Source organism: Pteropus vampyrus, unplaced genomic scaffold (assembly GCF_000151845.1).
Source record: "Pteropus vampyrus isolate Shadow unplaced genomic scaffold, Pvam_2.0 Scaffold156, whole genome shotgun sequence".
Lineage (NCBI taxonomy): Eukaryota > Metazoa > Chordata > Mammalia > Chiroptera > Pteropodidae > Pteropus > Pteropus vampyrus.
In genome coordinates, this window is record NW_011888937.1 from 902,027 (window position 1) to 922,992 (window position 20,966).

Genomic DNA, 20,966 nt, shown 5'->3' on the forward strand with positions numbered 1-20,966 from the left:
GCTCTGGGCATGCGGCCTCCCCAATCTGGGAAGGTTCTCCCTAGCTGCAAGGTGGACAGGCATCTCTCCGACCTTCATCCTTCCATCCTGCGGGAGTAGGCTGCAGGACACTCTACAGGCTGCTGTCCTCCCCAGGCATTCAGACTCAGACCACTGCCCAATGGCAGACTGAATGCTCCACTGGGCCCCCTGCCCAGGGTCCTAACTAGCACGGCTGTAGTCTTAACCCTTCCACCCCACCTCACTGAGCAAACATCTTACCCAAACCAAGCAAGACACTTTAGCTCAAAAGTCATAGGGGTTTTTTTCCTCAAGCAGTTCAGTTCCCTTCTCATGAATGGACAGAGGCACGACTGCCTACCTCACACGCAGGAGGAAGAGCACAGTGTGATCAAAAAAAAAAAAGGTCACGTTTTCTGACCTGTTTTGTTGTTGGCTAAAGCCCAGAGAGGTTGAGTAACTTTCCTGGAGTCACACAGGAAGTCTGCTGCTGAGCAAGGAAGAACCTGACTACTCAAACCAGTCACATCCACCCCCCACCCTTCCCCATGCCCTATGTGGGTTGGGGGTAGGGGCCACTTACCCTCTTAGATCTCCATTCTCTAAGAAAATGAGAAGCCTAGAACCCCAGGGCAATCTCAATCTGGTCTAAAGTGGAATTATAAAACTGCCTCTCCCCACCATGGATACTTCTTAAGTAAATATCCTTCCTCATTCCCCCACCCGCGACGCTGTCCAGCGAGGGCAGCCCCCACCACCCCCAAACTGAGACGCCCCTGACCCATCCCAGAACTAGACTCTGAAGGTACCTGAACTAAACAGTTTCCTCAGCAGACTCACCTGCTTCACCACAAGGTGAAAGGCAGCAGCAGAGGGATCTCCTGGAAAGGCTCTCACCAGCCAATTCCTGAGGCGCCCCTGGCGAGGGGGCGCAGGCCTGTAGCCCGGGTCCCTAAGGACGCCAGGGCAAGGGGTGCAGAACCCAGAAGCAACCTCTCTACTGGGAGCTTGGGGCTGAAGAAGGAATGCAGGGCCCTTATATTCCGGCAACCTCAGGCCCCTCCGCAGCGTTCGAGGCCTCCCAAGGTCCAAATGCCCAAAGGGGTCTTCCCCTCTTCCCTGCCAGAGACAGATTCCCACATTCCCCCTCTCCATTCTCCACCGCGCTCAAGGGACTCCGCTGACAAATAGTCGCTGCCATAAAAGTGAACTATGAGAGCTGAAGTCAGACGCGCAGGCAGGGTCACCCCGAGGGGAGGGGCGGGAGGGACCACGGCATGCCTTGGGGGGACCGTCATCTCCACTTTGCAAACTAAGATCCCTACCAACTCTGTGTCAAGGGTCAATACCCCAGGAGGCCCCAAATCTGTTTGGGTGCTGGCGCTGACCGGGCAGGGAAAACTTGACCTTCATACACACCCTCATCCTCCCTAAAGTCCCCCGGCCACTCACCCACCCACTCAGGCAATCGTCCGCGGGCGCAGTAAAGATGTGCGGCTGGGAGACGGTACCTGCTTCCGCAGCGCCTCGAAGGCTGCGCTAATGGTGTGCACCCGCGTCCGCTCCCGGGCGTTAGCCAGGAGCCTCCGGGTCTGCTGCAGGGCTTTGATCTCCGAGGAGGCGGCGGTAGCTTCGCCTGGCCGTTTCCTAGGCGACGCGGAGGAATCCGGGTGGTTATTGTAAATTACGTGTGAAATTGACGAGTAGGAACTTTCCCCCGGGCGCGTGGGGGGCGCAGCGCGTACTGAGGTCTCCGGGGGCGCAGGGAGAGCGGACGGCGTAGGGCGAGCAGGCGGTGCGCACAGTAAGATGCGGGGACGAAGGCCAGGTTCACGGAAAGACTGTACCTCGGGAACCCCAGATACCTGGCTCTGGGGCGCTGGAGGCAGCGGTGGCGGCGGCGTGGGGAGTCCCGGCCCCACTGCGCCCAGGGCAAAGCCGCGTTTCCGCGCATCCAAGACCTCCGGTGCCCGGGAGCCCCCGCGCTCCCCGACTGTGTCCGCGGCCCCACCTGAGGGAGCGGCCGGCGCCACCGGGGCTGGCGCCGGGGCCGGGACCGGCTGTAGCCGCTGGGTCCTGTCCCGCAGCCCGTTGGTGGCGGAGGCGCCGTGCTCGGGCGCTTCCAAGTCCAATCGGAAAGTTTTATAACCGTTCGCGCGCCGCGCCGGCTCCTTGCCTTTCCGCTTGAGCTTCTTGAGGCCGTTCAGCTCCTTCACGCACACGGTCTTCCACGGCCCGTCCTCGAGAACCGGTATGTGCTTCATGGCGCGGGCAGCGCGCGAGGCAGGGGCGTGGGGCTGCCCGGGACGCGCGCCCGCCACGCTCGCTCTGCACGCGGCGCCCGGCTCTGCCTGGCTCCGCCGCGCTCGGCACCTCGGAGGCTCGAGCTCTCCGGTGCTCTCCCCCCAGCCCCCCACCCTCTCTCCCCCGCTCCCGGGGCAGCTGCGCCGCCGGCTCCGCGAAGCCGCCGGGCAGTCCGTTCCCGGAGCGCTCAGAGTGTCATCTGAAGTCACTGCCGCCGTGCCAGCATTTCTGGAGCACGCCCGCTGCGCTCCATCTGTGTTTGTTTAGCCTCAGTTTACACAGAAGCCCAGTTCGCGAGATCAGTCAGCGCCGCCGCCCGGAGAGCAGGCAGCTCCCGCCGCCGCCGCCTCCCAGCCGGGCCGCCCGAGCCGCGAGCGCCTTTAAAGAAACAGGAAGCATTTTTCAAAACAGCTGGGCTACCGGCCGCCTCCTTTGTCCGCGTCCTCTCTACCTCCCCCCCGCCCCCACCCCTTCTGCCCAGAATCGGCCTTCTCTGGCTCTCACTCCTCGCCCCTCCTCCAATCGGGGGCGCTGCTCTTTTCCAGAAGACGGTCAGCCTTATAGAACTGCCCCAGCACGTGGCTTCTGGGCCCTTGGGCCCTTCGGCCCTTCCTCAAATCACTGCTGGACCTACTCTACCCGGCCTTGCTGACCTCTCGGGGCCGAGGTATCGACCTTCCGCACACAGTACTTCCCGGTTCACCCCTCCACCCTAACACTAACCAATCGAGATAAAAACGGAGCAGCAACTTTTGAAGCGGGGGTCGATGGGGGAAGGGAAAGGCTCTGGAGTCTCCCTGAGATCTGCATTCCCACAGCACTGCAACCCTATCCATTCTACCACTTGCTGGAGCAATAAGGCCAAGAGCAGAAGGCCTAAGCGATGGGGAAACTGAGGCTGTGAAAAGGAATGTGCTTTCCTATAGTCACATAGCTAGTCAAACAGGCCTTCAAAAGGTGGAGTAGGGTGCAAGCTTCCGATTTAGCCAGACCTAGCATCTGTGAGAATCTGAAGTCATCTCACCCCAGCCGCTGCTAAGCTCGGATTTACACATCTATGAAATGCAGAGAATATCAATACCTAAGTCACTGCATTGCTGTGAGGAATTAAGTACCTGGTACATAGGAGGCACTAATCAAATGGTTGCTTTGGTAGTATTATTAATATAACAGAGGCAGAATAGCTCTTAGAGGCAGATTTTCTGGGTTCAAACCCCAGCTATGCCACTTACAAACTGAGTGACCTTGGGCAAGTCATCGAACCTCCCTGTGCCTCCTTTTCCTCATCCGCGAACGGAGGTAATAAGGGTGTCTTCCTCTCAGTATGCTTGTGAAGATTCATTGAACATATATGTGCAAACCACTTAGAACAGCACCTGACACAAAGTGAGGACTTTGCAAGCGCCTGCTATTATTGGCAAGGGACAGATGTCCATTCCCCAGACCCTCTGTCCTCTGTGCAATTCCACTGGAGATTCTGGAAAGAAGAGGGTCAAACTAGTGAGCCCTCATCTGAGAGCCACATCCCAAGGCTGCCCTGAAGGACCAGCACAGGGCTTCACTCCTCACAGGTCCCTTCGGTGACAGTTTCTCCTTAAGGCAGTGGTGGATGCTAAAAGCAGTTTGGGAGGAGATAGACCCTTGACCTGGCCTTGAGCTCTGGCCTCTGCTGCCCCTAGGATCTCCATCTTTCTGGTTTCAGTCCTCCACTCCTGCCCCTAGACCTGCCAGACCTGGTAGGGGTTTCTTGTGAAAATGCAGGGCTCACACACAGTCCAGAGTCCAAAAGAGAATGCCCTGGGGGTGGGGGTTGCCTGTGGCAAGCAGGGTCCTGAGAGGTTGGATGGGGTCTGGGCATAAGGTCCCAGGGGCAGGAACACAGAGCTGAGGCCGGGAGGCCAGGAGGCTGGGATGGGTCTTAGGTTTTCAACTATTGAGACCTATGACGCTAGCCAGGACATTTCATCCCACTGGGGTTCTGTTTTGTCATCTGTCCTTGAGGATACTTCTGTCTAGCCAACCTCTCAGGGTAGCTGAGCAAGTAAAAAGAGATCATGGATATAAAAGGACTTTGACATCTTTGACATAAGTCTTCAGATATATGCTCACACATCCACATTCCCACAGGGACACACACATGGGGGCATGCAGTTTTCTAATTATAGTAAAAGCAAAACTTCATTTTTTTTCCCACCGAGATGGGTCCCAGCCTCATAGTGTACATGCTCCTTGAACTCCCCCCTTCCCTGGACACCCAGTGTCATCCTGCACTTTATCTATGTCCTGAAAGCCAAGGGCGTGCCCCAGAGAGGAGCTCTCATTCTCCTGTTTCCCCACCTAGCCTACCACTACCCTAACGCACTGGCCTTTGCTCACAGGTTTCCCATGCCTCCCTTCTGCAGAGCACTCTCTTCCTCACCCTTTGATGACCAACTCCATTCTCCCCTCCTCTTGTAAGCCTTGGCTGATCATCACAGCCCCCTGTCGCCCTTGCTGGCCTCTGCACATGCTCACTCGCAAGTATTGCTGCCACTGCAGATCTGTCTGAGCTCCTGGGCTTGTGGGCTCCAGAAAGATTGCTGTTTCCTTCCTGTCTCAAAGAGTCGGTGCCCAGGAATCCTTTACCTAAGGACAACCAGCCCTCATGCCCTTTACATTCTCCAGATCCCAAGCAGAGGCTAAGACCCCAGCTTGCCCACTTCTCATGCATCCAGCCAATCAGTAGCAGAGATGGGGGAAAAGCCAACCCCCTTCTCCAGAGCTGCTAAGGTACTCTCTGCACCTCAGTGTTACCCTCTGGGGAATGGCAATCATAATAGTGTGCCTCACGGGGCTGACATGAGGGTTAAGTGAGGCTGCCTATACAGTGTTTGGCAAGGGGCATAAAGTAGAGTGAATGGTAGCCTTCAGCACCCTGGGTTAGCACAGCCGCCCAGGCTCCGTCCAGGGTCTGCCCCAAACTTGGGGTGCAGTTGCAGGCTAGCCCATGGCTACTTAGGGTTTATGGAAGTCTCTGGCAAGACTGAAATCGTCCCTAAAGAGGCCAGGCTGCACACCAGGAAAATCACGTCTTGGTTGCATATCATGGTCTCCACTCACTGATCTTGAGCCCCTCACCAACCCCCCCCCCCCAAATAGAGAAGCTCCCTGAGATCCCGTGGTGTGGAATGAGGGGAGGAGATTGGATAGGGAGGTGTGCTGTGCTGGGTCAAGGTAGAGTGGGACACAGACCCAGCTCCTAGGACCACTCCTTCCCCCTCATCATACTGCCTCTCTTATTGGTCAAATCCTAGAGCCCCAGGGTTGGCATCAGGCAAGCCTAGGAGAGGTTTACCACTTACCAGTTGTGTGACCTTTAGCAGCCCCTTCACCTCTTCAGCCTCAGCTCGTTATCTGGGCATCATACCCTTAGTCATAAGATGAAATGGCATATACAGGAACAGGAGGCAACCTATAAAGAGCTCAAGTGCTGTGAAGGGTCCCTGTTGCCATTTCCAGCCCGCCTGGTGGCAGACCTTCAAAATCTAGTCTACCTGCCCATGGCCCCCTAGCATCCTGTGACTTCCACTACTGCCTTCCCTCAGCCTCCTTGAGAAGTGGGAAGAGAGCCCAGCCAGGCAGTGCCCCCTGGTGGTATGACACTGCCGGGCCTACACACGACATTGCTATCTCCCACAAGGAAATTCTTGCTGATTTTGGAGCCAAAGTGGTGGCCCAGCCATGACAGTAGTATGGATTTCGTGAATTCATAGTTGCCAGGATGAAAAGGCTCTTGAGGCTCCAGGTGGTCTCACTCCCTGCTTGGGATGGGACAATGCAGACACCCCAAGAAAACCTATGCCCTTCATTAAAAACATCCCCCACTGAATCAACCAGCATGAAGGTGCCATTAGGAGGTTCCACATCCCTTGGACAGCTTGTCCAGGGAACAGGAAAGAAACTAAAAAGGGAAGAGAAGGCAAGAGCTTAGGGCTAGGCCACTGGGAATAAAATGCTAGAAAAACAGGCAGTAATAATGACTGCCACCCAAGGAGTGATTTCACAAAATCTTTGTAACAACCCAAGGAGGTAAACCCATTCTACAGATAGGAAATGGAGGCTCCTAGACTAAAGACCTTGCTAACAGAAAGGAAATAACAGATTTGAGATTTGAACTCAGGTCAACTGACCCAAAAATCCAAGTTTGAACCATGTGCTTCACTGCCTCCTGAGAACTCAGTGACTAATATCTGGGGAGGTCAGTAACTGGTCCACCTGTAGGGCTGGCCTGTTTGGCAGCCAGGCTGTGCCTGTATATGCTGCCAGCTTGCGTGAAATTATTGCTGTCCACCTCTCAGCTGAAGTGACTGGCCTCCGCTGGACCAGCCCAGTTCCCCCCAGCTCTTTCTAGGTCAGGGTTCAATGGCAGAAGCACCTCCTCTGGACGGTCAAGAATCTCAGGCATATGAACCCCAGATCTTAGTATCCAGCACTGGTGTCATCCCACAGGTGAGAACAGGACGGCTCTATGGGGTGGCATCCAGTGATTGTCATCTCCGTGGCCAGATGGGATGGAACCTTGGATGCTTGTTCCATGAAGTTCTATATTCCTGAATCTAGAGTCTCTATTTTTGGATGTTCAGATTGTTCCAAAGTAGGTGTGTCACTCATTAGAGAAAGGGAAGAAGAATGGAAATTAGACTGCCAGAAGGAAACAGAGCACGTGTGATTGGTGCCCGCTGGAGTTGTAGTCACAGCAGCCCTGACCAGGACCACCCAGGGGAGTGAGCAGAAAGTAAAACACCATCAGCCTGGTGGCCCCCAAGTGACAGTGCCCGCACTGCCACCATTAACCAGCAAGACTTTGGATCCAGAGGACAGCAATGAGGCATCCAGGCAGGAAACTCTTGCAGACTTACTCTCCAGTCTTCCCTTTACTTTTCTTTATCCACGTGACCATCCCTATTACGGAAAATCGAGAGAGTCTTTGGGGCTGGGACGGGAGCCAGATGAGGGCACTGCAGGAGGGAGATAAGGAGGCCTTCAGCACTCTCTCCCTGAGACCTGATAGGGTGCACCTTCTCAGCAGAGAGCACGTGCTCTGCTGCAATGGAGCAGGTTCCCCTGCAGAGGGCACGCCTAGAGGTTGGGGGGAGAGAACGCCCTCTACAAGCAACAGAAGCCTGGCATGATGGGCAGGCAGGTGCCAGGCTTTCCGCACAATTGGCCAGGTAGCCTGTTAAAACAGAGAACATACCACGTCATTCTTCTGCTCAAAACCTCCCAGTAGTCTATGGCCATGCCACACTGAACACGCCCGATCTCGTCTGATTTCGAAAGCTAAGCAGGGTCGGGCCTGGTTAGTACTTGGATGGGAGACCACCTAGGAAGACCAGGTGCTGTAGGCGTAAAAAAAAAAAAAAAAAAAGACCCTCCCAGTGACCTCCTATTTTTCTCAGGTGTGTTAGGGGATGCCATCAACTCCCTGCATGCATGGAGAGGTGGAATCTGTTCCTCCACCCTAGGGGATCTGGACTAGCCTGCAACTACTTTGGCTAATGGAACCCAGTGGAAGTGGCGCTGTGCTTTAAGGAGACTAGCTGTTTCCGATTCTTGCCAATTAGAGCCCTTAGTCACCATATAAGTCTAGATTGTTCTGCTGGAAAGAGGCCCCATGGAGAACTGCATGGTGCCAGACCTGTGAGTGAAGAGGGCACCCTGAACATCCTCTCCTGTGGAGCCTTCAGACACCTCCAGCCCCAGCCTCTATCTGGCTGCAGCCACATGGGAGAACCGGCAAGAACCACCCAGCCGAGCCCAGTCAACCCACAGAACCATGGGAACAAATACTAAATTGTATGTTAAGCCACTTCATTGTGGGGTGGTTTGTTATGCAGCAGTGGCAAACTGGAATGTTAGAATAGGAGCCAAAGTTGACATCTGGTCCCCCATTCCACTCTAACCTCATCCCACCACTCTTTCCCACCCCCCACCCATCGCTCTGCTCCCACCACACTGGGCTCCTAGCTGCTCCTCAGACCTACCCAGGGAGCCCCCCATCCCGGACCCCGGACCCCAGCCCCCGGTCCCTGGCCCCACTTCAGGGCCTTTGCACTGGCAGTTCCCTCTGCCTGGAATGCTCTGCCCTAGGTCGTCTCATGGCTCACTCCATCACCGCTTTCCGGTGTTTCTGTGTCACCTTCTCAGTGAGGCTGTCCCCGAGCACCCCATATAAAGTTTGCACCAGCCCCTTTCATTATTTTCTACCTCTTCTCCACTTTAAGTTTTCAAGCAGTTACTATTATCTGACTTTTTTTTTTCTGGGTTTTGTTTGTTTGTTAATTTGTTTCCCCAACTATAATGTCAGCTCCATGAGAGCAGGGAGTTTTGCCTGCCTTGTTCACTACTATATCCCAGCCTCTAGAACAATTTCTGGTACACAGTAGGCACTCAATAAATAATAAAGGAAGGCCCACTTTGGGTCGGACTAGGGCTTGCTCAGCTGTTCAGCCAGCCATTTTGATAGAAGAAACCAGTAGATCCAGAGACAGAATTGATCACGTCACAAGAACTGGTGGTCACATCGCATTCACTCTCTTTTCTCTGACTTTGGGTCTTCTGGCCTGATCAGTTGAGTGAGGGACAATGGCCATGCATTCATTTGCCAAATCTTAGGCTGAGTCCAAGATGGCGCTGAAGCAGAAAGATGAGGTATCTACTGTCGGGAGCTCAAGCACTGAAGACAGACAATTCCCATCCCCAATTGGTCCATCTCTGACAACTTGATATGCATTTGTAGAACACCAACTGAGACTGGGGATACAGCAGTGAACAAAGCAAAAACCCCTGCCCTTAGCTGACATTCTGGTCCAGGAGAAAGATTATGCAAGTCTGACAAGAGCTGTAAGGCATGGCACAAAGTGATAAATGCTGCAGGATATGCTATGGGAATTCTGAGTATGGCAGCTCTGGGAGACTTCCTGGAAGAAGAGGCACCGAACCAGCCTGGAATGATAGTAGGATCTAGCCAGGCAAACCACTTCCCTGACAAATGCTTGTCCCCTGGCCTCATCCAAGCCTTTAATGTTATGTCACCTCCTCACTGAGACCTCCCCTCACTACTCATTTACAAAAGAACTACCAGGTTTTTTCTGCTGTAACACACAATATGATCTACTTATGCATCATGTTTATAGTATGTGTTCTTACTCATAGGGGACAGGAAGTGGCAGGGAGGAGCAGCGCCTGCTCCCTTGCATAGCCCAATGAGAGTTCTTCCCACTGGCAGGTAAGATGGCAGAGAGAAGAAGGGATGGTCACATGGCACTGCCCTCATGGTCAAGGATTTTCTGAGAAGAGACAGCATGATCTGAGCCTCAAGGAGACCTGTCCAAGGAAGAAACATTGCAAGCCAGGCCATGCTGGGCAAATATACCCCAAGAAGATCTGAGGGCTAACCCGAAGCAGCTACGACTCTCAGCTTCCTCTGACCAGCACATGACTTGGCCCTGTCCCCTTCTACCCCTCGACACTATACTGTCCCCCAGATTCCTTCATTCTAGTGGCCTCTGACGGGGAAGGCCCGGAAGCTTCTGTCGTTCTCCTTTGCTCCTCTTCTATACCCTACAGGTTCTACTTCAGCAAAACAATATTATCCATCATATTAACTTAATGTTGTTAATGTGAATTTTATCACCTCTGTGATTTTCTTTATTAATTTATTTATTTGTTTTGGTTTATAGTTACATAAGAATTAAAAGCATAAAGCATAAGAGTATTATTATGTCCTAGGGCTCTGTGACAATGTGCCTTTTGAGACAGTGGCATACATTTGTCAGGTTTGAGAAGCTCGGGGTTGCCACTATCAGATTTTCCTGCAGCTTTGACTTGCTAGTCTGGGAGTCAGAAGATTCATTCTCTCCCCAGGACCAGCTATGTACCCTTCCCTCTAGCACCTGCTTCCCCTGTCCCCCACCACCTGCAAGCCTGTTTCTTCATCTGTAAAATGGGAAGAATGAGGAGGAGGTGGAGGCTACATACCTTGGGACCCTCCCATCTCTAGCATCTTAGCATTTGTCTTAAGCCTCTTCAAAGCCTCTCCAGGGCACCATTGGGGGAGAGTGCAACATTAGAAAGAAAGCTCTCCTCCATGCCTAACCTTCATCACAGGCAAGACAAGCTCTCTCATGGAGCCATCAAGCCCATTGGACCACCGGAGCTGGATCAGCCGGCGGGGCTGGTGAGGAGCAAGCGGCTCATTAAGGCTGTCTTCATCAGGACCCAGCTGTCGACCAACAGCCTAACGAGACGGGCTTGAGCCAGTGATCTCCTGGGAGCTGTTACCAGTCCTCACAGATGCGTTCTGTGGCTTGATGTGAAACCAGTGTGATAACTTTTTATTATTATTATTATTTTAAGGAAAACAACTTTAAATTCCCCCAAGGAGCACATTCCTTCATTGTGAAGCATTCCCTACTCATCTCCCCCATTCCCTCAAAAAAGAAAGGAAACAAAAAGGCTTGGCTGCTTCTTCTGTGCAGGCTCCTCAAAAAAACTATTTTTACAGCTCTCTGAAAAAGTCCCTGCTGATGGCGGCAGCCGGAGAACAGGAGGGGGCAGGACGGAGCTGACGCAATGCACATTTATTAGCAGTGAGGAAAATTAATAAGGCACCAGCTCAGGCATGGCCCTGCTCAAGGGCAGCACCACAGACCTGGGAAGCCCCAGGGACAGCTGGAGATCTGGTGGTCTCCAGGCTGAGGCCTCAGACACCTAATCAGTTGCAATTCTAGATCAGCACAGCTGGAGGGACGCTTGGAGATCATCTAGTGCCTGGAGGACAAATGCTTTTTATCACACACGTCAAATCTAATTGATTGGTAGGGGCTGCCTGAAGCCCTGTATTGAAAAGGATTCTGAGGCTGGATATGGGTCCCAAGGGAACGAGTACTGTAATTGATTAGCCATGTCTGCTGTGGCTGGAATAGTAAGGGTTGCAGTATTCGTGCTATGTGTTTGCTGCTCTTGGTCTAGTCCAACCTTTCCATTTTATTGATGGGGGAGACTGAGTCCCAAAGCCCATTGTTCAGAGGGGTTTTCCCAGCCTTCTTGGGGATCTAGCTGTTGTCGGTGAAGTGGTAGGTGGCCTGTCTCTTAAGGACCAAAGACGTCAGATCCAGACTCTCCGATAAGCCAAAACGGTTACTAGGTTTCGTTAATTCAGTCAATTGTCTGTTTCTTGGAAATAATTGGTAAAAATCAGGCATCTCACAGAACTGATAAGTCCGTTCAACCAATGTAGATGATCTGGCAGGCCTAGGTGACCCCTAAGCCAGTGTCTACCTAACACTAGTGGTCAATTAGGTCAAAAAGAATCAATGAGTGAGACCAACCGACCAGCTATATCAGGACAATAAAATCCCCAGGTGATCAGTGAAATTGTTCTAACTAGATAGTTTACTATCTATCTCATCTCTATCCAACAAGCTCAGCTCTACCTGTCCTGAACAACTCACGCGACATCTCTGGAAAGCAGTGGCAGCTCCAGGTCTCCTGACTCCAACTCTAGGGTCGTGCTGGTTGTCCCGAAGAAATCCATTCTGTCTGATTTGCCTAAGTTTCATGCACTACTCAGAGTAGCAAGAATAATTTCTGAGGACCCCCAAAGTAGGCAGTCCCAGAGCGAACCTCTGGGGTAGGAAAGAACTTGGCATGTGAAGGGGGTCTGCTAGGAAGTACGAGAGGGGACATGGGTCACTGACGAAGCAAGGCAGGGTCCTCTCTGATCTCCAAGCACTTTCCACACTGCCGTCTGGGGAATCCACCTTCAACTCTTAGATTCCCCCTCTTGAATTTAGCAGTTCTCTTTCCAGGGCTTTGGAATGGAACAGCCCTGGGTTGAGCCCTGGCTTATCACTTCCAAGCTGGGAGCTTGGCCAAATTCCCTACCCTCTCTGGGCCTCAGTTTCCTCATTTTCAAAATCTATAGAAAGATTACTGATCCTTGTGAGGTTGTTAGGAGGATTAAAGGGGATCATGAATGTAAAGGTCTTAGCGCAGGGCTCAGCACATAGTAGCTACTAACGGTATCTTGAACACATCTCCTTTCAAAGCAATACTTCAGGACCCTACCACACCTCCTCCGGGAAGCCTTTCCTGAACACCCTCAGCCATTTTTGCAGCTCTGGAGAGCTTCCAGGCTGGCCTGCCTGTGTTCTGTACCAGGAGCCTTGTTTCTCCAAAGAGCCCATGAGTCACTGGGGGCCAGGCTGGTTTGCATCTCCCCTTGCTCCCAAGAGCCCCAGCTCCAGGCTGAGAATACAATGGATGCTCGATAAAGTGGCTACCCTGATCCTGGCACCCTCCTTTCACCCCCGCCCACCTAATCTCTCCAGTTCCCCTGATTTTCCAACCCCCTGTCTAGTTTCTTCCTAATGCTTCTGTCTCCACGTCTCCAGGGCTCTGTTTGCATGAGGGAAAAAAGCCTACACACACACACAGCCCAGAAAGCATCCAGTTGCTCCCGGGCAGGCTGCCAGCAATTGAGTGACCTGCAGCTTCCCCCCCAAATCACATTCCACTGGCACGGATCTTGCCCCGCCTGACGCCAGCCTCCGAACTCGCCCCCAGAGCAAACATTTCCAGTTGGCAGCTCAGCCTTGTTTTTCTGAGGCCCTGATTCAGGCTCCCTTGTAGAAAACAGAAAACAAAATGCATGGAACCAAAAATGAACTAAAATAAAATTCGAAAGGAGGGGGTGAGGCGGGGAGGCATTTGCTCCAAGGCACATGGAAAAATAGCTTCGGGATGTGCAAAGAGTTTCTAAGAAGCAAACACAAATGCTCATGCTAGCTTTGAGGCTCTGATCAATTCATTCAGGCTGCTGCCTTCTGCTAAAAGACCGACTCTGTTCTCATTCACAGCTGCCAGGGGAGGACAGGGGAGAGGGTGGTCCGTGTTACAGGACTGGTGTTTGTTCTAAAGGGGAAATGAGAGGAAGAAAAATAAACATGGCCAGCCAGATTTTCACTCCAGTGAGTGAGGTGTTAGGGCGAGGAGGGATGCGTGTGTACGTGTACTAGCGTGTGCACATGCCTGTGGGCGCCGCCGCGTTTGCCTTCTCAAAATAAGAGTCGCTCAGTGGAAAGATGTCATAACCTAGTCTCAGGCAGTGGGAAGGGGACTGGGAGGGGGCCAGCCAGGGAGGGCCGAGGCTGGCGCCCAGGCCTGCCCGTGGGGTCAAGCAAAGGCCAGGTTTCAGGACAGGGGAGCTCGGCCAGGGCCCATTAGTCATGGGTTAGGCGTGTGGGGACGGGGCTCAGAAGGTCAGCCCCAAACTGGGCGCTCGGTTTCAGGGGGAAAAGGTAGGCTGAGGAGCATTACTAGGAAGGGATGGGCTCGGGCCTGGAATATGGGTGTTCTTCTGAGCAGGGGAGGCCGTGAAACGAGGAGGGAGGGACCAGGAGAGGCCCAAGGGACAGAATCAGCTAGGCGAGGTGGCAGGGCGGGAAAGAGGACAGTGAGGGTGGTTAGCAGACCCTCGAGTGAGGGCAGACCAGCCACAGATCTGGCTGAGCCACAGAGCTGATCAGCAGGGCTGTAAATAATCTCCTGCCCAGGGACAAGGGTTTCATGAGGGCACCAGCAAGGAAAGAGGGACCCCAGGACCCAGGGCAACTTGGAGCCTGGGCCGAAAGGCCCAGGCCCAGCAAAGCCCAAGGAGGGTAGTCAAGCATCAGGGGCGAGGAGAGAGTGGGCTGTCACAGGAGAAGCCGGGCATGTCAGAACAGCGTGGGAAGCTGTGAGAGCGAGGGTGAGGGCAGGCAGCTCAGAGCTCACACTGGGACCATGTGGCTATGTCCTTTCTCCACGGCACCAGCTTCTCCACACAGGGAAGAGCCTGGTGCCTTAAAGGGACCTGGCAGTAGGGGCCCCAGGGCGAGGGGCCTGGTGAAGTTTGCAGAGGCTGGAAGTACTCAGCTGTGTCAGTCCAGCACTGCCAGAGCAGGAAGTCACACAGGCCAATAAGGGGAGCTCCAGGAGCCCTTGTCCAGTGTCCCCCAGAAAACGGTGGCAGGACAACATGTGTCTGAATCCTCCGGGCTGTGTAATAAAATGCACATTTCTGCCATTCTTTCCACTTGCCAGATCAGACTCCATCTGACTGGGCTATCGAGGACCTGAACTTTGAATGGCGGGCCAGGGAGTTCTCCTGCCTTCTGTGACGTGGCCAAGCGCTTTGCCCCTCCCAGCCCATCCTCTCTGGCTATACCCCTGTCAGTCCAGACCCCAAGAACTGTAAGACTTACCACTTTTCATCTGTCACAATCTGTAAGGAAAGCAGTTAACAAGCCTTTCACAAGGGTATTTTTGCTTTGATTTAGGACACTTTTTAACCCAAAGAAATGAGTCTCTAATGGGGGAAATTCTGGCCTGAAGAAAGCCAGAGGGAGAGTTTGGGGAGTAAATGGGAAGCTTTCCAACTAGCTCTCAAATTCACTGTATCATTAGGAGGCCCCAAAGTTAGCTTTTAAAATGCTTCTTTCCCTTTATTTATCAGTTCTCAGAATGGTTAGTTTTGTCTAAGCATCCTCCAAATGTCTTTTTTATTATTATTATCATTTTGAACCTGTGCATTTTTTAAACATTTGATGTGTTTCAATTCATTGCAGGGTTTTGTTTGTTTGTTTAGTTTTGCTTTTGATGCACCAACGATCCCCTTCTATCCAGTAGGACCTCCTTCAAGTCGGCACCTGAGTCCTTTTGACATGACCCTGGTGGCGTTTGGTACTTTCTGGAACATGATGTCTAGGCTCATCTTATATATTTGTGCTCCAGACCTGAAAACAGCCAATTCTCCAAGAAGCCTGAGTTCCTTTGAATGAGAAAAAATATTTAGAGACCACAGTTTGGTCACTATATGTGCTCAGTCAAAGACAGCTTATTGTCTTTTAATTTCTCAATCTTCTCCAAGAAAGACTTAAGTTTGGACCCAGGAGCATCTGAAGGATACCACACCCTGCCCCATTAAATGTGTTTCTCCTGGACCCCAGGCTGTTTCCTCCTTGGGGGTAAGTTCTCTATCCACCTGAGGCAGCCTCCACCCTTCCTCTCTCCTCCCCAAAGATTAATCTCAGCTGGCCAGGGCTGGCCTGTCAGACTCCACGTCCTCCTCACCATCTCTCTTGGGTGATACTATAATGTGAGAGCACAGACACGAAATCAGACCTCAAAGGAATTGCTTACTTCTCTATGCCATAGTGTCTTCTTCTGCAAGGTGAGGTCGAACGTATTTTAAATGAGGGAATTCAGACAAAGTTCTTAGCACAGTGCTTGGATAACAGTAAGCACTACAAAACTTTATGGATTTGTATTATTACCAAGGGAATTATGAAGTCTTGGTATGTGCAAACAGAGCTTCCAGCAGTCTTCTCTGACATTCTCCAGACAAGAGGGCCTGTAGACTCCACCTTGCTGTAAGGCAAAGACACAAAGGTGACTTGTGCTATGTGCTTTAGGCTATAGGCTTTTGAAGGAGGCACTTCCCAGTTGAGAAAGGAGCGGTCAAAGGAAATAAGAAGTCCCTGGATTACGTTGCAAGGAATAAGCAAATGTGTGTGTGGAGGGTGGTGGGCATTGCAGGGCATATGTGGGGCAATAGGAATGGTGAGGGGTTTGTATGAGTACAAACCAGGACCACAGCATGGCAGAGCCTCATGGAATGTGAACCTGTGGGATCTGAGGCAGCTCTAGGGACCAGCTTTCCTCTCTGTGGACATCAGCAAGGCTGGTCACAAACATTCCTATTTCTTCTCTTTCCATACACACAGTGGCATCTTATGACTTCTCTACCTTTAAAATTAGGCCCAGCCATGAGACTTGCTTTAGCCAATGAATTTCCAACAGAAGGGACATGTGTCACCTCTGGACAGAAGTCTTAATAGCTGGTGAGCACTTTGAATTTCCCTCTTCTGCCTCTACAATTGTGGAAGCATGTGTCTAGGTGGAGCCTCCATCGGCCTGAGTTCTCATGCTACCGGGGTGCGCAGTACCTTCCTTGCTGACCTATAATGGACAGGTCATGTGTGGTCAGGAATAAACTCTTTTCGGGTTAAGCCACTGATATATGGGGGTTGTTTGTTTCCACAGCAGAATATAGCACATCCTGACTAATTGCTCTCCATCTCCTTCTCAGTGGTACACCCCCTCTCTCAAGGAGGACTGTTCTCTCTGTGAATCAACTCCATCTCCTCTCACTAACAACAAGCTTATTCTTCCCCTGGACTCTAGGACAGTTCTTTCCCTGTAGCCTCACCTGCTCCTCCTTTCTGCTCCTGTGTAACTTTTGCTGGCTTAACATTCTCCCATAGCCCTGTCTCTGCTTTGTGGCTCTGTCTATAAATACTTCCTTCAAGATGTGTTAGTTCAGAGAGACAAAGAAAGGCTCTGCTTGCCCCAGCTCATCTCTTCATGCCAGGCCACACATGGGCTGTTGCCCAGCCTGGCTCTCTGGGATAATCACTAATCCCCAGCACAAACAACAGAGAAAGGGGACAAGTAGTAGTGGGGAGTACCACATAATACGAAACATGGCACCTGTCTGAGGATTGGGGTGGGACATAGCCACCTGGAAGGGACTACGAGTGGACAGGCACTCACTAGCTAGGGACCGGGAGAGGGGAAGGGCAGAATGTTTGCTTTTAAGCATTAAATCATGTTAACCTTCCATCTACAAGATACTCAACATCTGGCTGAAACAAGAACACTTTAATGGGAACATCTGGATGCTCACTCTGCACAGTGTGAAGCAGCTGGATCCGTGGCAGCATCTGTGTGAGTAAGCAGAGTAGGGTCTCCTCTGTGTGTTTAACACCACAGTTTTGCTTTCCTGTGCCTGTAACAGAAAACCAGACTCAGACTGGTTTACATTTTTAAAAGGGAAATTTTTAGCTCACTCGGTTAAAAAGTCCAGAGATGAGGCTGGCTTCAGGTAGGCGTTAATCTAGCAGCTGAACAATATCACAAAAGACCCAATTTCATTGTATCCTGCTAGCAACTTCGTCCCAAACTGGCTCTTCTCAGAGGTCCCAAATGGGCTGCCAGGAGTTCTCATGGTTACACTTACCTTGTTCAATTATAAGACTGGGATCATACCTATCCCAGCATCCCTAGCAAAGGGCTTGACATCTCCTCTGATTAGATAGGACTGGGTCACATGCCACACCGATCCCATCACTGTGACCTAAGGGTACTGGAATGTGCTTAGTGGCTTAGTCACACGCTCCACCCTTGGAACCAGAGATGGAGCCAGCTTCTTCAGAACCCCAAGGATCCCCATGTCAAACTAGAGCATTCTGGGAAATGGCAAGGGGACAGAGGTTTATGTGCTGCTAGACACAGGGTCGGGACTAGGGTGAGGCAAAGGGGGAAACTAATGCACAAAATTCAAGGAGGTGCTCATTCTTGGGGTGGGGCCTCAAATTTTGTACCCCGGGTTCCTCTCTTGCTTCACTCTAGTCCCAGCCCTGGGTGCATAACAAACAATAAACATTTATTATCTCATGGTTTCTGTGAGTCAGGAATTTGAAAATGGCTTAGCTATTGGGGTTCTAGCTTGGGGTCTGTCATGCGGTGGCAGTCAAGATGTTGGCTGGGATTGCAGGTGTCTGAAGACCTGACTGGGACTGAACGATCCACTTCCAAAATGGAGAACATAGTGCTTGGAGGTCCAGCTACCATCTTACAAACAGAAGGAAAAGCTATGAGAATTTCTGGGAAATGAGACCAGAGCCCAGACATCACGGAACTGTCAAATATCGACCCTGGAACTGCCCTCCTCTGGACTTCTTGTTTTGAGAGATGATAAATGCTCTTGTTAAACATTGTGGTTGGGTTTTCTGTTACTTGTGCCCAAAGTGACCTAATTGATGTGTGAGCTGGTCCCACGTTTTATGTACTTTTGCAAACCTTGAAGAAAAATGGACAAGTTCCTTCCTTATATCTGAAAGAATACGATTTAGTATGAGTCGTCATATCCTTCTTTACACCACCAGAGACACTCTGAAGCCTCTTCTTAGCTACGTAGGAAAGTAAATCCCTGCACTTTGTCTTCTTTCCTTTCATTAGCTGCAGACCTTTCTCCAGAGACCCTCACGAACAGCCACTTTGGATCTGTGCCCAGTAGCATATTAATCTCTAGGGAAGGAAAAGAGCTCCAGGACCCCAAGAAACTTGCCTCTGACAAACCCCTAGACCCGGTTGCCCTGGGTGGGACCAGGTGTGCTGGGACATCAGGTCTGACTGTAGGGGCAAGCCGCTCCAAAGAGTCTTTCCCTCCTTTCCTTCCTGCTTTCTCTATCCTTTCCAGAGCTCCTCTCTCTCTCTTTACTCTCCTCTGCCCAATGTCCACTGTCCACTTTTTTCTTTCTCATTGAGCTTTTCACCATGGACACATGGATGCTCGGAACAAAGACTACATTTCCCAGCCTCCCTTGTAGCTCAAGGTAGTTCTTGAAATTTCATTCTAGCTGGTAAGATGGCAGGGAAGTGAGGGGTGTGCCTTTCCCCCACCTTGTTCTCCATGATGCAGCCTGGGATTGCTGGGCACAGTAGGACAAGAGGGAGCCTGGGTCCCAATGCTGGCCCTGGACCACCCACCTAAAGCTGTCTGCAAGAGAAATTGCCATCTTGTTCAAGCCACCGTTATTGTGGGGTCTCTGTTACCTGTAGCCCAACACTTCCTCTCGCCTCTTCTCCCTTTCTTCTCCCTCTCCACTCCCATGCTTCTCTCTTCCTTCTCCCTTTCCCTCCTGATCTTTAGATCCCCTCACCTTCCCCTTCCCTCTTCTCCCCAACCCACCGGACTCTTCCAAAGTAGCTGGTAGCAGGGTCAGACAGCAGAAGGGATCCCGCTCCCCAGTCCCTGGAAATGCATAACTTGTCCCTGGAAATTTGTAACTGCTCCAAGAGCCCTGACCGGTGGGAGTTTATTCCCACCCAGAGGAGTCTCTGGCCATGTCTGGCTCTGTGCTCTGAGGATGGCCTGCTCCGGGGGAGAAACAGAGAGCCAGCCAGGGTGCCAACCTCAGGCAGCCTATCCTGTGGCCTGATGCCCAGTGCCCAGTTTCTGTCTCATGATTCCATGATGACCCTGTGATGCCTGGAACTGTTGCTCACCTGGGATGGAAACCATCTGGCTGTGCCCTCTGGCTTCCCCAGAAGGGAGTGATCTTAGATGTCAGGGAAGCGCGGGCCAGCCTGGGCTGGGTCGGGGCTGACCATCTCTAACTCTTTTCTTCTTCAATCTTAGGTCCAAACTCTGCACAGGTGGGTGACAGTAGCAGAGGAAGGGGGACAATAAGGGTACTGCTTCACTAGGGGGACTTCAAAACCACTGTGCATGCCCCTGTCACTTCCCCCTCCCACCCTGCCCTCTGAGCCCCAGTGCCAGCCTTCTGTCCCTACTCAGAACTCACAGGCAACAGATGGTGCCTTGGAGACAAGACCTGGGCCTGGGCCCAGGGTGCGGATGTCAGCTGTGGCAGGGCGCTCCCCTTTCATCCTCCCGCATGCTGCTAGGGCAGTCCCAGCTCTTCACTGGCTGAGTGGGGCTTAGCAGAGCTGGGAGGGCTGAGCTGCAAGAGGCCACATACAGAACCCTAGCTGCTCTTTGGGAGTGGGGGCCTGGCCTGTGAGGAGAGAGGTGGCCTTGGCCAGGGGTGGGGTAGGAGAGCCCAGAGCAGCATAGCTGGGCTTCGCCCACAACCAGTGATGTGAGTGCAAGGCCTCTACTGGGCTCAAGTCACAGGGGATGGGGGAAGGGCATTCGTTTGACTCCAGGCTGCTCTCACTGATGGTCTTGACACTCAGACCTGTGCCACCCTTCAGTTCTAGATTTCTACCCACCAAGCTGAGCTTCTTGATCTCAGCCAGCCCTTGACAAGAAGCAAGGTTGGGAATGACTTCACCTGGCCACTCCCAGATCAGTTACAGTCAGTGCAATGTCATGATGAGGTGATGTCACATCAAAATTCTCGAAACACTTTCCATCTGGAGTCAACACCATCCTTGCAGCTGCTCCAAGGGCCGTGCTCCACTGCCAGCCATGAGATGGGATCAAGTGTCCTTCTGGAAGCCAAGCATAGGACAGGCTTAGGAAGAACCAAGTAAGGAAGGGGAGCTGCTGAGGGAACAGAGAAGCACTTATGGGGCTGAAGTGCAGAAGCTCTGGGCCAGAAGGTAGCCGGGAGAGGCCCATAGAGTTCAGAGTCTCGAAGGGGAAGCCAGAGACAGAGCGAAGATAGAAGAACTCAAATAAGAGTCTCTCTCATATACACACAGACACAGACATACACGTACTTTCCTACCCATACCATACTTTAAGTGCTATGTACTCCCAAGCTTTGAGCTTTGCTCATGCTTTCCCCTTGCCAAGAAAACCCTCCATCTGCCTGGTGAATTTCTTTCATCCTTCAGAAGGCAGCTCAAATGTCTCCTCCTCAGTGATGGGTCCCCCCATGCCCTACTGACCCCATCCTCTGCCCCTCCTCCAGTAACAGATCAGAGAGCCCTGGTCTGAGCTCAGGCAGCTCTTTATCCACCCTGAGCTCACACTGCTGTGTTAGCAGAAAGGTTCACAGCCTAACCGCCCATGTCCCCATTGACAATCCCCACTGACAAGGGGC

General features: G+C 52.2%; 1 protein-coding gene, 1 long non-coding RNA gene and 1 other non-coding gene across 11 annotated transcripts in view; 2 read left to right on the forward strand and 1 right to left on the reverse strand.

Annotated features, from left to right (window-relative positions):
• ATOH8 (atonal bHLH transcription factor 8) overlaps positions 1-2,765 on the reverse strand; it is a 35,276-nt gene extending 32,511 nt beyond the window's left edge. For 2 of the 5 annotated variants that reach the window (XR_896440.2, XR_002782652.1), the window contains exon 1: positions 1,512-2,762. Coding sequence is in view for 3 of the 5 variants with exons in the window: in XM_023536401.1 (XP_023392169.1) it covers positions 1,461-2,264 (804 nt within the window). In the remaining 2 variants the exon portion in view is untranslated. Of the gene's footprint in view, positions 1-1,452 lie in introns of all 5 variants that reach the window. The other 3 variants (XM_011369808.2, XM_011369812.2, XM_023536401.1) reach the window with 3 other exon arrangements.
• LOC111745481 lies at positions 2,116-18,162 on the forward strand. Of its 5 annotated transcripts, XR_002782654.1 has the most exons (6): positions 2,116-2,251; positions 9,499-9,571; positions 15,257-15,353; positions 16,147-16,229; positions 17,019-17,115; positions 17,945-18,162. It is a non-coding gene; the product is annotated as an uncharacterized LOC111745481 (long non-coding RNA). The 5 variants fall into 5 exon arrangements; XR_002782656.1 differs by lacking the exons at positions 2,116-2,251; positions 9,499-9,571 and adding an exon at positions 13,623-13,646 and having other exon boundaries at positions 15,016-15,353; XR_002782655.1 differs by lacking the exons at positions 2,116-2,251; positions 9,499-9,571 and having other exon boundaries at positions 14,944-15,353; positions 16,113-16,229.
• LOC111745497 lies at positions 7,573-7,691 on the forward strand. Its single transcript, XR_002782678.1, has one exon. It is a non-coding gene; the product is annotated as a 5S ribosomal RNA (ribosomal RNA).
• Positions 18,163-20,966: the final 2,804 nt, after the last annotated feature.